At 40.1% G+C, this 16,231-nt stretch overlaps 1 protein-coding gene and 1 long non-coding RNA gene across 2 annotated transcripts in view; one reads left to right on the plus strand and one right to left on the minus strand.

Annotated features, from left to right (window-relative positions):
- The window catches only part of TRPM7 (transient receptor potential cation channel subfamily M member 7), a 123,838-nt gene extending 121,196 nt beyond the window's left edge, over window positions 1-2,642 (minus strand). The window contains exon 1 of the mRNA XM_086710668.1: window positions 2,510-2,642. Within this exon, the coding sequence (XP_086566794.1) occupies window positions 2,510-2,512 (3 nt within the window). The 5' untranslated portion in view covers window positions 2,513-2,642. The remainder of the gene's footprint in view (window positions 1-2,509) is intronic.
- A 1,742-nt stretch (window positions 2,643-4,384) lies between these two features.
- LOC147580218 (uncharacterized) lies at window positions 4,385-12,531 on the plus strand. The gene is made up of 3 exons (XR_015251905.1): window positions 4,385-4,428; window positions 7,797-7,921; window positions 11,891-12,531. It is a non-coding gene; the product is annotated as an uncharacterized LOC147580218 (long non-coding RNA).
- Window positions 12,532-16,231: the final 3,700 nt, after the last annotated feature.

Below are 16,231 nucleotides of genomic sequence, written 5' to 3' on the forward strand. Positions count from 1 at the left end.
AACTTGTCTAGCACATATTTGCCGCTCCAGTGCCTATGACAGTGCTTGGAATATATTAACCACTAAATAAGCGATTACCAAATGAATAAAACAAATTATTTCCAATAGCCACGGCAGATAATTTTGTACAAAATTTGATTCCACTCCAGTTTTTTAACTTGTGTTTCTTGGTATTTTGTTTTATATTATTTTATGGTTAGCTGATTAGTTTTAAAGCTTTTTAAAATGCAGAAAAATTTTGTATGCTTTCTTTTAGTGTCAAAGAAGAAACTGATTACCAGAAAGAAGCAAATGCTTTAAATAAGAATTTACAGGGGCACCTTGGTGGCTCAGTCGGTTGGGCGTCCGACTTCAGCTCAAGTCGTGATCTTGCCGTCTGTGGGTTTGAGCCCCGCATCGGGCTCTGTGCTGACTGCTCAGAGCCTGGAGCCTGTTTCAGATTCTGTGTCTCCCTCTCTCTGCCCCTCCCCCATTCATGCTCTGCCTCTCTCTGTCTCAAAAATAAATAAAGGTTAAAAAAAATTTTTTTAAATAAGAATTTACAGTAAGAATTATACAGTGTAGATACAAGATACTTCAGTGAATTTTCAGGTCACAGTGCTGACCTAAAATTTGAGGGGGCTCAACAGATTATTATTGGACAACCTCAGTTTTCAGTTTTCACTATAATTTAATTGGAAATTAAAAAAAAAAAATTCCAGAACTCAATAGCAGTCAGGATTCAAACATGTAAAAACTAAAATCAGATCCTAAATTTCAAATTTTTAAAGTGAGAATTTCTCTCTGTAAAATCAACAGGAATGTTAGCATGTACAACCAACACTGAGTTCACGTTATGTGCCAAGGATGGTGCACAGCTTATGTATACCAACATACCATCTGGGGGAGCACATCTGCTATAAAAAGACTGGACATAAATGGAAAGAGAGCAGGAAAAGGAGAAACTCAGACCACATCTTAATTTTTGGGAGCTGGGTTTCAAAGCATGCAAACAAGACATTAAGAGACTGAGTTTGAGAAGAGCATCTAAGGTAAGACTAAGAAATTATAAATTTTCACTAGAAAGTCATTAGAAACAAAGGTGTCTGGTTGTATTAATAAAATATTAGGAAACAATGCCTTTGAAGGTGATGAATCATCTTAATTTCCATTTTCTAAGGTATCTAAATGTTTTTTAAGATACTGAAATGATAATGTTCAAATTTATACTGTTTACCATAAAAAGAAAAACTAGACACATCACCGAAGATTCAGAACTAATGGTTTGCTTTTTTTCATACAAAAGGAACTTTCATTCAACCCCCACCCCAAAACATATTCTCTTAAAAATCCACGTAAGTAACAAGTTAAAATATCTGGCATCAGTAAAGAAACTTAAACCCTTCTTTTAAAATTAGGAAAAAAGGTAAAACGAAGTTTTTATTGACTTTACATTACCAAAGAAGGTGGAAAACAGTGTAAGGTGCATTATTTATTCAAAGTATAACTACATTCGTGGTTTCACTTTTGTATGGCACCTAAATTAACTTCTGCTGAAAAGTAAACCTGCCAGACTCCAGCAGAGGGAGAGTTGTTTGCACGAAACCAACAAGTTCAAGTACTGACCAGAAAAACACCTCGCTCGTCAAGTCCCTGTAAATTACTTTCTTTGTAAAAAATCTTCAAATTTGATCCCTGGCCTTAACAACAACAATAACAACAACAACAACAACAACAACAACAACAACAACAACAACAACAACAACAGGCTCTAACGAAAGCTGCAATGCACCGCATCCCTCTCGCCACTCTGCACCGTAGATTTAAAACACAACTAACCCTTCTCTAGAGCAACAGCTGGGGTTGTTAGATATAAATCCAGACAACACATCGCCTCGATACCTCCAGCAGCGCCCCCAATAAAAATGTTTAATTCTTGCTAAAGAAAACTGCAAACCAGGTCCACCGTCAATACCATCAAACCCCTCCTCTTTGGCTCCAAAAGGGAAACGTACCTGTGGAGTATCTACTGCGCAGCAAACAAGGCACAGTTCCAATCCCGCGTCCTCTATCCCTTTTTTGTTCCCTCCCAGCCCTCCTTCCCTTTCCAAGCAGAACTTTAGCAGAGCATTTGGCTCCCTTATCTGCTAGCAACTGGCGCCAGGAGGAAGGCGCTCCCGGGAGATGCGGAGGTTGAGCCCTGCGTCTGGCGCGCTGCGGCCGCTCTTCTCATCCAGGTACTCCCTGGCTCGCGCTTCTGCCGCCTCGAGCGGTCCCTGGTCGGAGCCAGGGCTCTGCTGTGGGGATTCCCGCGGCGAGCCGTCGGGCGAGATTTGCTACCTGCTTCCTGCCCCTCACCCCCGAACGAACTGCACTCCCGTCCCGCCGGGGCAAGTCCGGAAGGCAACTAGGGGTTCCTTCGCCCCAGGCAGCATGGCCCCGGACACACACTGGCCGGTCGGGTCCCCCCCGCCTCCCTTCCGCAACCCCCAGGACTATTCCCCCGCCGGGGCCTGCGTGGGTCCAGTACCATTCTCCTCACGGGGCGGACTCCGGAAGGGCAGCAACTCCACCTCCTCCTCCTCCGCGGCCTGTAGCCATCTATCGGGAAGCGTCTCCGGAGGCGGCAGCAGAGGCCGCCGGACAAGGACAGCCCAGGGAAACCTTCTCAGAACTAACTCAGCTCCGGCACTAGCAGCAGAAGCTGAGTCTTTCATAATTGTGCGACCAACTCCTCCGGGGGACTGGCCACAGGGACGCGCCCGCGCCCGCCTCCGCCGGCGACGGGGCTGAAGACAGACCACGTGAGGGGCGCGTCGTGTGCGTCGCCGCCCGCGGGCTGGGTCACGTGAAGGGCGCGCGCTCCCTCACTTCCAGACTGCCTCCCTGCGCGCCGCGCGCACGCGCCGGGCACGGGAGGTTCTAGCTCCATCGCTGTGGGTTTCCCGGGAAGGGTCGGCTGTTCTCCCAGGGTCTCCAGTGTATACTTGGGCGGGACTCGCACAAACATCTGTGTCCCCTCCCGGGATGGAACTGAAGGAAGCAATAGTGGAGGATTAAGGTTCTGGGCCTCCGGGATCCTGCCTGGAGTTGCGGCGTGGTCTCATCACCGCTAGCGGGGCCTGGCCTCCCCCTCGCCCTGCGCTAACAGGGCTTGGCCACTGCCTGTGCTCTGCTGCGTTTCCGAGCCCCTTCCCTGTGCATTAGACGGGGGCCTTACTTTCCTCGTCCAAAATGCCAAATCATCACACCCCAAATCATGTTCTCTCTCCAATTTACCCAGTTTCTGCCAGAAAAAATTCTCCCAGATTTAACTGTGGGCTGCATCCTTTCCCTCCGGAGATGTCGCCCACAGACAACTCATACAGCACGTGCCTTAACCAAAGACTGCAGGTTGCTCCTGGGTCTAATACCTCTCTGCCTTTTCTTTTCCTTTGCTAACACACCAGCCAAGGTTTGACAAGTAGCGATAGTTTACTAAGTTGTTTTTCACACATGATTCTTCTCCCGAGGAAAAAATTGGTCCCTCTGATCCTCTATTACCTGATTTTATCACACCTCTTTTTTAAAAACAGCTTTATTGAGGAATAATTGACATACAATAACCTACACATATTTAAATGTACATTTTGGCAAGTGTTGACATATGTATGCACTTACGAAATCACTATGACAAGCCAGTGAACATACTCATTACCCCTCAAGGTTACTCCGCAGTTTGTAACTATAGATTCGTTTGCATATTTCATGGTTTTATATAATGGAATCATACAACATGTACCTTTTTTTTGGTCTGGCTCCTTTCACTCAGCATAACTGTAACTTAAACATTATGATCATGTTTATGTATGTGTGTTATGTATTATGAACATAATCTTCAACAAAATTAATCTGCCCATTGTTTTACCTAATATGCTTTGGCAGTTCTTGTGAATAATCTTCAAGTACTGTGTATTCCTTCCCCATCTGGCAGGTCCAGCAGGACCAAGGTTTCAAAAAAAAACACTCTTACATGTGTCATACCTTTCCTACTAGATTATCAGCCCCTTGGGGCAGGGATTTTGGCTAATTTATGCATACATTCAATAAATGTTTATTTTCTAGATGTCAGCTGGGCCTACTCACTTACTGCCTGAATCAAGTTTATAATCTAGAAAGTGGAGAAAAACCAGAAAATCAAAATACAATGAGATGAGAGTGCTTTGTTTTCCTCAGTCTCTGTGACTCTGGCCCTTTTTTGCACCCACAAATGCTTCATCCCTTGCTTGGATGATGTAGAAAGGTAATAATAGCTCCATGGCACTTGATCTCCAGAGCTCTTGCTAAATTGGAGCATTTAGTTCACAGTTAGAAATGAGAAATATAATTCATCTTTAATTGAACTAATGAAAATAAAGTCTTTAATTTACAGGTTATCAGAAGCCCTGAAGTTCAACATGCTGATTTGCAGTAAGTAATCAATTCTGGAGGATGAATTAATTCTTTTTTAAAAAAAAAGTACTTAGGGGGTTCTGGGTGGCTCATCTGACTTGGGCTCAGGTCATGATTTGACAGTTTATCAGTTCAAACCCTGCATCAAGCTAGCTGCTGTCAGTGAGGAGCCCACTTTGGATCCTCTGTCCCCCTCTCTTTCTGTCCCTCCCCCTCTCGGACTCTCCCTCTCTCAACAATAAATAAACATAAAAAAAAAAAATACTGAGTTCCTAAGACTATATTAGGAATAGTCCTCTTTAATGTTCAGTGATGAATAAAGATGGATGTGTTCAGTATTTAAGAAAATGTTCATTAAATGCTCTCTTTCTGTCTCACTTATTTCCCATAGGGGCTCTGTTTCCATTTTGGTCAATGACATCTCTAATTCCCACTCTCAATGAATCATATACTGATTCTCCTTCCTATCCTTGCCCAGTTATTTGCAACAATTCAACAAACATTTACTACTACGCTCTTTTTAAAGCACTAAGTGAAGTGTTATACGTGATTTTAAAAAAATGGAAAAGCATGGTACCATACCAACTCTTAGATTTTTTATTTGTGTATTTAGAATGTTTTTCTGGGGCACCTGGGTGGCTGAGTCAGTTGGGCAACTGACTTCGGCTCAGGTCATGATCTTGTGGTTCACCAGTTTGAGCCCTGCATTGGCCTCTGAGCTGACAGCTCAGAGCCTGGACCCTGCTTCAGATTCTGTCTCCCTCTCCCTCTGTCCCTCCCCCACTCACACACTGTCTCTGTCTCTCTCAAAAATAAATACACATTTAAAAATAAATAAATAGGGGCGCCTGGGTGGCGCAGTCGGTTGAGCGTCCGACTTCAGCCAGGTCACGATCTCGCGGTCCGTGAGTTCGAGCCCCGCGTCGGGCTCTGGGCTGATGGCTCAGAGCCTGGAGCCTGTTTCCGATTCTGTGTCTCCCTCTCTCTCTGCCCCTCCCCCGTTCATGCTCTGTCTCTCTCTGTCCCAAAAATAAATAAACGTTGAAAAAAATAAAAATAAAAATAAAAATAAAAAAAATAAAATAAAAATAAATAAATAAAAGGGTCACCTGAGTGCCTGGGTGTCTGAGTCGATTAAGTATCCAACTTTGGCTCAGGTCATGATCTCATGGTGTGAGATGGAGCCCCATGTTGGGCTCTGTGCTGACAGCTCAGAGTCTGGAGCCTACTTCTGATTCTGTGTCTCCCTCTCTCTCTTCCCCTCCCCAGCTCGCACTCTTCTCTCTCTCTCAAAACTAAATAAACATTTAAAAAATTAAAATAAATAAACAAGGGGCGCCTGGGTGGCTCAGTCGGTTGGGCGTCCGACTTGGGCTCAGGTCATGATCTCGCGGTCCGTGAGTTCCAGCCCCGCATCGGGCTCTGGGCTGACAGCCTGGAGCCTGTTTCAGATTCTGTGTCTCCCTCTCTCTCTGACCCTCCCTGCTCATGCTCTGTCTCTCTCTGTCTCAAAAATAAATAAATGTTAAAAAAAATTTTTTTTAATAAAAGAAATAAATAAAATGTTTTACTTTGAGATAATTGTAGAATTATAGGAAGTTGCAAAGAAATGCACAAAGAAATACAAATACATTTCCCCAATATCCCTTTCCCCTCCCCCCAGCATCTTATATAACCACAGCACACTATCAAACCAAGAAATTGACACTGGCAAAATCCACAGAGTTTATGCAGATTTCACCAGTTATACGTGCACTCATTTGTGTATATGTTTGTGTGTAGCTCTATACAATTTTGTCACATGTGTAGCCTGGACTAACCACCCAAACAATCAAGATGCCCAACTATCACCATGAGATCCCTCATGTCACCTCTTTTACAGCCGCACCCCTTCCATCCCACTCCTAACCTCTGATACCCACCAATCTGTAACTCTAGCCCCATAATTATGTTATTCACAATTGTTACCTAAATGGAATCATGCAATATATATCCCCTTGTGGCTAGACTCACTAAGCATAATTCCCTGGAGATCCATCCAAGCTGCTGCTTGCACCAGCAGTTTATTCTTTTTCACTGCCTAACAGTACCTCATGACATGGATGGACCACAGTTTGTCCATTTACCTTTTGAAGGACATTTGGGTCTCTACAACCAAAGCTGCTATGAATATTTGTGTACAAGTTCCTCTATGAAAATAAGTCTTCATTTCTCTGAGATAAATGCAATTGGTAGGCCCTTCATAAGTCCATTTTTAGTTTTTAAAGGAACTGGTTATATTTTGAAGATAGAGTCCAAGGATCACCTGACAGACAGGATGTGGGTGTGAGAGAAAAGAGAGGAGTCAAGGATAGTTTGAAATGAGCTAATATGTAGAACAGCGGTAGAACATAGTAGCAGCTCATTAAATGTTGGCTACACAAATGACCGCAAACACAACGCAAATGAAGAAATGAGAAAATCCATGAGACACCATAAGCTACAGACATTGCCTTAGAAGGCATTAAGAGTCACTCTTGGGAACTTAGTGCATGGAAATCCCTTTGATTATTTTCATGAAACTGAAAAAGAAGAGTCCCACTTCCTCTTAGAATATAGAAAGCCACAAGAGAATGCCACATCCATTCTAATGAGAAAAAGGCAAATAAAACACAAAACTATGATTTTTAAAACTCATCAGAGAACAGAGGTCATCATAGGCAACAGAAAGAACTGAATTCCAAAGAACTACAGGTGTCTCCTAGGAAAGACAGGACAAATGATGTTGCTTTGGGTGAGTGAAAGTGTCTGTGGGCTGGAGAGAGTTTACCACCACCTACCCCTTCCCCCTACCCTCCCACCCCCACCCCTAGTTCTTTCCCTGAAGGAAGATTGGAGGCAGTCAATCCTCAGGTTTTCAGCTGTCAGTCTAGTACATGCATTCTCAATGTCAAAAGGGGTGATATTATCTGCTTCAAGGAAGTGAAAACTGATTCTTAGGGCAGGGGGTGAAAAATATTACTCTTTTTACATATAAAGCACAGGTGTACACATAGTACATAAACATTACAGTTTCATGAAGGGAAGGATATAATTAGGAAAAACATGTCTAAAAAAGACTCCATAGTGGAGTGATAATAAAAAAAAGGGAGGGTGAGAATGATCTAGATACAGAGATAGATACAAGCCTAACTCATAATGAAGATAAATGTTATAATCGCTGTGGTAGCCAACCTCCGATAGGGCCCTCAATGTTCTTCACTTCCTGGTATTCTCATCCTTGTGTAATCTCCCATATTGAATAGGACTGACGTGTGTGGCCAATGGAATATAGTGGGAATGGCAATGTGTCAGATTTCCAAGCCTTGGTCATAAAAGACATTTTGGCTTCCACCTTGTTCTTTTAGATCACTCACTCTGGAGGAATTCAACTGCCATGTCAGGAGGACACTCAAGTAGTTCTTGAAGATGTACAAGGGACGAGGAAATGATACCTCCTGCAACAACCAAAATTAACTTGCCAGCCATGTGGGTAAGCCATCCTGAGAATGTATCCTTCAACCCCAGATAAGATGTCAGATGACTGCATCCCCAATTGACATATCCTCATGAAAAACTGTGAGATAGAGTCACTGCTAAGCCATTCCCAAATTCCTGATTCTTGGGAACTTTGAGAAATGATAAGTGTTTTTTGTTCTTTCAAGTTATTAATTTGGGGGTTATCTATTATGCAGCAATATATAACTGATAAACAATGTTATACAAATAAGGCACTATGCAGTGGTAGAATCTAATCACCAGCTGGGAATATTTGCAAAGCTTGGGGGCCCTAGAATATGAATTGAGTATTGTGGGAAGAATTGGAAAGGTGTATATAGAAGTATAGTAAGGTGTTCTAGATAAAGAGAATACTCAAACAGAGGCAGAGAGGTACAACCATGTCATATCAACCCTTTTAAGTGATAAAAGGCTTGGACTCCAGTAATATAAACCCAAACAGCCTCTTCCTTAGAATTAATTTAGGAAGAATGGTCCTTAAGTCTCTTCTGTACTTAAAACGCTTCAGTGGCTCTTATTGCTCTTATAACAGGTCCCAATACCTTAGTATCTGATCCCATCTTATTTTTCCAGTTTTATCTCTAGTTACTTCTCCTAGCCCACTTCCCATACCCTTCAAACGTACCTTATCAGTACTCAACTTGTAAATTCCTTCTTTCAAGATTTTTTTTTTTTAATTTCCTCCCTACAGCACACCGAATCTGAGTTAGGTGCTCCTTCTATATGCTCCCATTGTACACTATATTCCTTGTAATAGCATTTCTCTCCCTGTATTCTAATTACCAACTTACATGCCAATCCCCTCACCTCCTGCCAACAAATGTTCAAGGAACCTAATCTTATCCGTCTTATTTACCAGTGTATCCGGGCTCAATGACACATATGGAGGAATCATCCAATAATATTTGTTGAAGAAAAAAATAAACCTACTGATAGGCCAGATTCTACAGATATACCTCAGTCCTTTGATTCAAGCATGCAGAGTTTTATCAGATTAAGACAAAGTGCTATTCTTACATAGGAAAGGGTTACAGGAAGTGGAGCAGAACATGGAAGTCTGTGTTCTCACAGCATATTGTTTAATTCATCAGCCATCCATTTACCCATCACATTTGTTGAACATCTTCTGTGGAGTACACAGTGTGTGCTAGGTTACTTCTTGCGTGGCTCAGGCCTTGTGCTACTGTTTGTATCTCTTTCTTTAAATGTTTTATTCTAGGAGAACTTGGGTGGCTCCATCGGTTAAGTATCAGACTCTTGATTTCAGCTCGGGTCATGATCTCCTGGTTGGTGAGACCAAGCCCAGTGTTGCTCTCTGCACTGACAGTGTGGAGCCTGCTTGAGATTCTCTCTCCTCTCTCTCTCCGCCTCTCCCCGCCTCTCAAAATAACTAAATAAAACTTTAAAAAAATGTTTTATTCTAAAACTGACTACACTGGCCTTAGTTTCTGAGTGTCCAATACTCTAGTGCACATGGTCTGTTGAAACAATTGAGATATCCTCTAAGAAGCTAGAAATAAGAAGGACAAAAAGAAGATGGAAGTAAGAGAAATATAAAATTAAATTACTCTTATGAAATCAATTTCCTAGACATCAGTTCCCTTAATACTATCCATATCCTTGTCTTCATTTATCACCATGGATATATAAATATACCTCAGTTTGAGGACAACTGCCTTAGAATACTAACTCTGATTACCCCCATGATGATTAAGTTTGGGTGTCAACTTGACTGGGACATGGAGTGCCCAGATTAAACACGATTTCTAAGGGAGGATCTGTGAGGGTGTTTCTGCACGAGATTAGCATTTGAATTGGTATACTGAGTAAAGCAGATGGCTCTCCCCAGTGTGGATGCGGCTTCTTCCAATCTATGGAGGACCCAAATAGAACAAAAAGGCAGAAGAAGAGGGAATTTATTCTCTGCCTGACTGATGAGCTGGGACATCAGTCATCTCCTGTTCTTCACTGCAAATACGTCACCAGCCCTCTGGTTCTCAGAGCTATACCACCAGCTTTCCTGAGTCTCCAGCTTACAAACAGCAAATAGTTGGATTTCTCAAACTCCATAATTTCATGAGCCAATCATATATATATCAGTTATGTTCTCTGCAGAATCTGGACTAATACAACCCATCTTCCATCTTACTGCTTCAATCTACTGATATATTTTATTTTATTGTACGGAATTACAATAGTGTGGTCAACAAAAGGTTTTCAAGTAAAAAAATTTTTCTTATGATAAAATGGTATCAGAAGTGAATAATTGGGGGTGCTTGGGTGACTCAGTCGGTTGAGTGTCCGACTTCAGCTCAGGTCATGATCTCACGGTTCATGAGTTTGGGCCCCACATCGGTCTCTGTGCTGACAGCTCACAGCCTGGAGCCTGCTTCCGATTCTGTGTCTGCCTCTCTCTCTCTGCCCCTCCCCCACACGTGCTCTGTCTCTCTCTGCCACTCAAAAATAAAGAAAACTAATAAAATAAAGAAAAAAAAAGAAATGAATAATTGAAATTTGAAATTAAAACACAATACCATTTACATTAGTACCGAAAAATGACACACTTTGGTATGAATCTAACAAAATATATATAAGATTCATATGAAGAAAACTACAAAATTCTGAGGAAAGAAATCAAATAAACTCTAAATAAATAGAAAGATACTCCATCTACGTGGGTAAGAAAGCTCAGTATTGTCAAGATATCAGTTCTTCTCAATTTGATCTATAAATTCAACATAATTCCAATCAAAATCTCAGTAAGTTACTTTGTGGATACCAACAAGCCATTTCTAAAGTTTACATGGAGAGGCGAAATACTGAAAACAACCAGCACAGTATTAAAGGAGAACAAAGTGGAGGGCTGACATGATACTACCTAACTTCAAGACTTATTACTAAGCTACAGTAATAAAGACAATTTCTTCTTTGTTTTTGTAATTTAAATTTGTTAACAAATATATACAATACTTGGTGTTGCATTCACATTTAGAAACTTTCAGAAGCACATTTCACTGATTTAAATGCAAACATCTGCAGTGGGGATATTCTAAATATTAGCAGATTTTCTGAGGTTTTAGGGTATTTAACAATAAAGAGGCTTAATTTTAACCTGGCAAAAATATTTCTAGAATATTCTGAGTTTATTGTAAGTTGTACTATATCTGAAGCAACAATAAGTAGTACAACTTCTGAATGATTAGTATCTGTGACGCTCATCAAGTTTTATGACTTCCCAGAATTCTTTTATTTAATGTTTATTTATTTTTGAATGAGAGAGAGACAGAGCTTGAGCAGGGGAGGGGCAGCGAGGAGGGAGGCACAGAATCCGAAGCAGGCTCCAAGGTCTGAGCTGTCAGCACAGAGCCCCACATCGGGCTTGAACTCATGAGCCATGAGATCATGACCTGAGACCAAGTCATGCTTAACCAACTGAGCCACCCAGGCACCCCCCTATAATTCTTTAATACATGTTTTATAAACCTTGACATCCACACAAATATAGAGGTTTACATTCAGATGAATAAAGCAGGTTTACAATGAAACAATTTGAAAGCATCGAAGTCTTTACCTCCCTACATTGAATGGCTAGCTAACATTTGTGGAATGGTTTCTATTATCCAGTTGTTGTTCTTGATACACTTAACATGTATTAAGTCCTCTCAACTCCATCAGCTAAGTATCCTTATTATTGTCCTTGTTGTAGAGAGGAGGAAACTGAGGCACAGGACAGAGCCAGGAATACAACCAACACAGTCTAATTCCAGAGTTTATGTCCTTAACCTTTTTCTGTATTACCCTTTGTGACAATAAAAACAAAAACAAAAACTGAGAAATTGGTCACTAATAATCGAGAACAGATTATACTTGATTCAGTCTTTCACAAAACCTTTTCCTCAATCTATTCAATGAGCTAATTAAATATCTTTGTTTTCTTCACTAGGTCCAAATAGCTGGCTTATATAAATGTTTCCACAGTAATCAGGCTTTGACCTTTCCCTGAATGGATTTGCCACCAGAATAAGTCCCTGGGCAACTGAGAAAGAGACACTGTATCTCAAAACTGAAGAGGAACAACTTAGAATGCTGGCAACATGAATATAATTCAAATCAATTAAAGCATCAAAACAAAAATACAGCCAATATATGAAATGTTTATTTTTTGTAAATTTTCCCTGTCACCTAAATTAGACACTTATAAATTTGGAAAATCCTTTGTTTATGTAAGCAGAGAGTGATTAATCCAGTTCCAACAAATTGTGTTGTACTTTGTATAGAGGATTAATGGATTTTCTTCCTGAGGCTTTCTTTCAAAAAAATTAACCTGGTTTGCAAGAGGAAAGCTTATATAATGGCAACCAAAAATACCTGGAATATTTCAAATATTAATCTCTAACCCCAATAGCTTAGTTACAGTGCCTGGCATATCATTGGTATTCAGTAAATAGTTCTTGAATTATTGAGAGGATGAAAATTGGGCTTCTTGAACTGTATTACATGCAAATATGTCAATTAGCTACATAATATACAAGTTAATACATATTTTTTGTAACTTTTCTTTGGCCCTAGTTTATTTTTTTATTTTTTTTTAATGTTTATTTATTTTTGAGAGAGAGAGAGAGAAAATGTGAGTGAGGGAAGGGAGAGAGAAGGGGGACAGAGGGGAAGCAGGCCTTCCCTTCTGACAGCAGTAAGCCCGATGCAGGGCTTGAACTCATGAACTACAAGATCAAGACTTGAGACGAAGTCGGATGCTCAACTAACTGAGCCACCCAGGCGTCCCTGGCCGTAGTTTATTTTTAAAAGAAAAAAAAAAAAAATCTCTTCCTAAAGCTTTAAAACCCTACCCCAAGTGACTGTATTTGGGCAGAAACTAGAACCAATTACCAGTAGCCATAGAGAGAAATTCCCCCTTCGGTTGAACAAAGCCTTTGTGTTGATGAGGAATGTTCTTGCTGGGACTGTATAAACTGCTCTGAAGTGTATATAAGTCTATAATGAACGGATGACTATCTGGGTAGAGTTTAGAGGGGTCTGAGACTAAATGTATCCAACTATAATGAACAGTGATAATTTTCTTAAAACTAATTTTGATGTTGGAGCTACCCCTAAATCATTTGATTCAACTATTTCTTGAGAAAATGAAAACAAACAAAAAGCACCCCAAACCAAAAACTATGAGGTTTATGTAAAAAATTAATCTTTGAAACAAACAAACAAACAAACAAACCACAAAAAACCCTAATCTCTGAATTTCAGCCTTAGGCAGAGACTTACTTAATCACATAAAACTGAGAGATGAACAATCAGGTTGTACACATTAGTGATTTTGGATTTCAGAGATTATGAGACTGTGTTGTAGATTTTAATTTTCATGGTTAATGTTTAAATTATTAATTGGTGGTTCTATTAGTGAATTGTTATCCATTTGCATAGACATATCAATGTTTTTGAGCAAACCCAAGTAGTAAGATATATAAAAAGATAAGTCTGGGGCACCTGGGTGGCTCAGTCGGTTAAGCGGCCGACTTCGGCTTGGGTCATGATCTCGCGGTCCGTGAGTTCGAGCCCCGCGTCGGGTTCTGTGCTGACAGCTCAGAGCCTGGAGCCTACTTCCGATTCTGTGTCTCCCTCTCTCTGACCCTCCCCCGTTCATACTCTGTCCTCTCTCTGTCTCAAAAATAAATACACGTTAATATATATATATATATATATATATATAAAGATAAGTCTGTTCAAACTCGATTATCTAATTTGAAACAGCTGTTTGCTTTGATATTTATTCTGGTTTCTTAAAAAAAAAAAGGTTTTCTTTACATAGGATATTGGTAAAAAATTGAAAACAAGGAATCTCAAGAAAAAAATCTCATTTTCTGATACTGGATATCATTATTTCTGTCCTATATTAGCATTGCTAACATATATATCCTAACTTAATAGCAATTAATTAAGATTTTAGCATTTCAAACTTCCAACAATTATGGAAACAGCCTAAATGTCCATCAATTGACGAATGGGTAAAGAAATTGTTGTTTATATACACAATGGAATACTACGTGGCAATGAGAAAGAATGAAATATGTCCTTTTGTAGCAACGTGGATGGAACTGGAGAGTGTGATGCTAAGTGAAATAAGTCAGGCAGAGAAAGACAGATGCCATATGTTTTCACTCTTATATGGATCCTGAGAAACTTAACAGAAGTCCATGGGGGAGGGGAAGAAAAAAAAAAAAAAGAGGTTAGAGAGGGAGGGAGCCAAAGCATAAGAGACTCTTAAAAACTGAGAACAGGGGCGCCTGGGTGGCGCAGTCGGTTAAGCATCCGACTTCAGCCAGGTCATGATCTCGCGGTCCGTGAGTTCGAGCCCCACGTCAGGCTGTGGGCTGATGGCTCAGAGCCTGGAGCCTGTTTCCGATTCTGTGTCTCCCTCTCTCTCTGCCCCTCCCCCGTTCATGCTCTGTCTCTCTCTGTCCCAAAAATAAATAAACGTTGAAAAAAAAATTAAAAAAAAAAAAAACTGAGAACAAACTGAGGGTTGATGGGGGGTGGGAGGGAGGGGAGGGTGGGTGATGGGTATTGAGGAGGGCACCTGTTGGGATGAGCACTGGGTGTTATATGGAAACCAATTTGACAATAAATTTCATATAAAAAAAAAGATTTTAGCATTTTAAGATCATTATAGGAAGTTCCTGAAATGGAAGTTAAATGTCATTAAAATGGAATTACTCTAAGTATATATGTCTGTTTATGTGTGTCAGTATGTGTATACTTGCCGCACTATTCTTAGGAGATTTTCATCTTGTTTCATGAAAGTCTCAAAGGGATAACACACAGGTAGCTAATCTTAACCTACTATACTTTAAGATCATAAAAGTCAATTATAGTATACATAAGACCCTAAGTAAAACTAAAACATGTAAAAACATAAAATAACTAGGGAAACCAGCTATTCACTGTATTAATTGACTCTGTGCTTTGAAAAAGATTTAAATATAACATAGGTGCTTAATACCAAATGATTATAAATATACAGCTGAAGAGTAAAAATATGAGGAGAGATGCACATGAAAGGAAATTGAACATACACCTAATTTTGCTCCCTCGCAATATTACATGAAACAGTTCTCCAAAGAAAAATGAAAAATTTTGATAAAAAATGTCATGCAGGTGGTGTGTGTGTGTGGGGGGGGGATTTCATTCCTACACAAGAGTAGAAACAAACACCCATCACCCAGCTTCAATGATTATCAAGATTTTACTGCATTTGCTTAATCTTCTTCCTTTTTCTTATGTTTAGCTGAAGCTGATTTAACTTCTTTTTCTTTCTTTCTTTTTTTTTTTTTAATATTTATTTAATTTGGAGAGAGTGCAAGTTGGGGAGGAGCAGAGAGAGAAGGGGACAGAGGATTCCAAGCAGGCTCTGCTGACAGGCTGACAGCAGTGAGCCGATGCAGGCAGGGTTTGAACTCACGAACTTCGAGATCATGACCTGAACCAAAGTCAGACACTCAATTGACTGAGCCACCCAGGTGCCCCAAAGCTGATTTCACTTAAAGCGGATCATGGACATGATTTAATTTAAAGCAGCTCATGGATATCATATCATTTTGCTCCTCTATATTTCAACATACATCTCTTTTGAAAAATGGACTTCATGACATTATCATATCTAAAAAAAATAAACAATAATTATTTGGTACTGTCTTTTATCTGGTTCATTACCAAATTTTCCTAGCAGGTTCACAAATGTCTTGTTTAGTTAGTTTGCTGAATTGGGATCTAAACAAGGTCTACACAGGGATTTGGGTATCATGTCACAGAAATTTCTTTTAATTTACAGCAGCTCCTCCTTCCTCACTTTTCTCCTCTATGCTACTGATTTATTACAAGAATCAATTCAGTTGTCTTTTAGAATGTTGCATATTCTGTATATATAAGTTTGCTCCCTTGAGTGTCATTTAACTTGTTTCTTCATCCTCCATATTTCCCATAGTTAGAAGTTCATGCTTTAAATTTGATTAGATTCCAGGTTATTATTTTTGGCAAGAACACTTCACAGTGCTTTGTGCTTCATAGTGTATTGAAAGGCTTATAATGTCTGGTTGTCCCACTTTTAGTAATGTTGAGATTTATCTATGATTTCAGGTGCTGACAGCTTACACCTTCCTTTTATCTAATGGTTTCATACACTGATGATCATTGCCTAAACCAATTATTTCATTCAGGATTGCAAAATGGTTATTTTCTAATCCTGTCATTCATGAAGAATCACAGATCTGCTCCC

The sequence above is a fragment of the Puma concolor genome, chromosome B3 (assembly GCF_028749965.1).
Source record: "Puma concolor isolate L17-30 chromosome B3, mPumCon1.1.hap2, whole genome shotgun sequence".
NCBI lineage: Eukaryota > Metazoa > Chordata > Mammalia > Carnivora > Felidae > Puma > Puma concolor.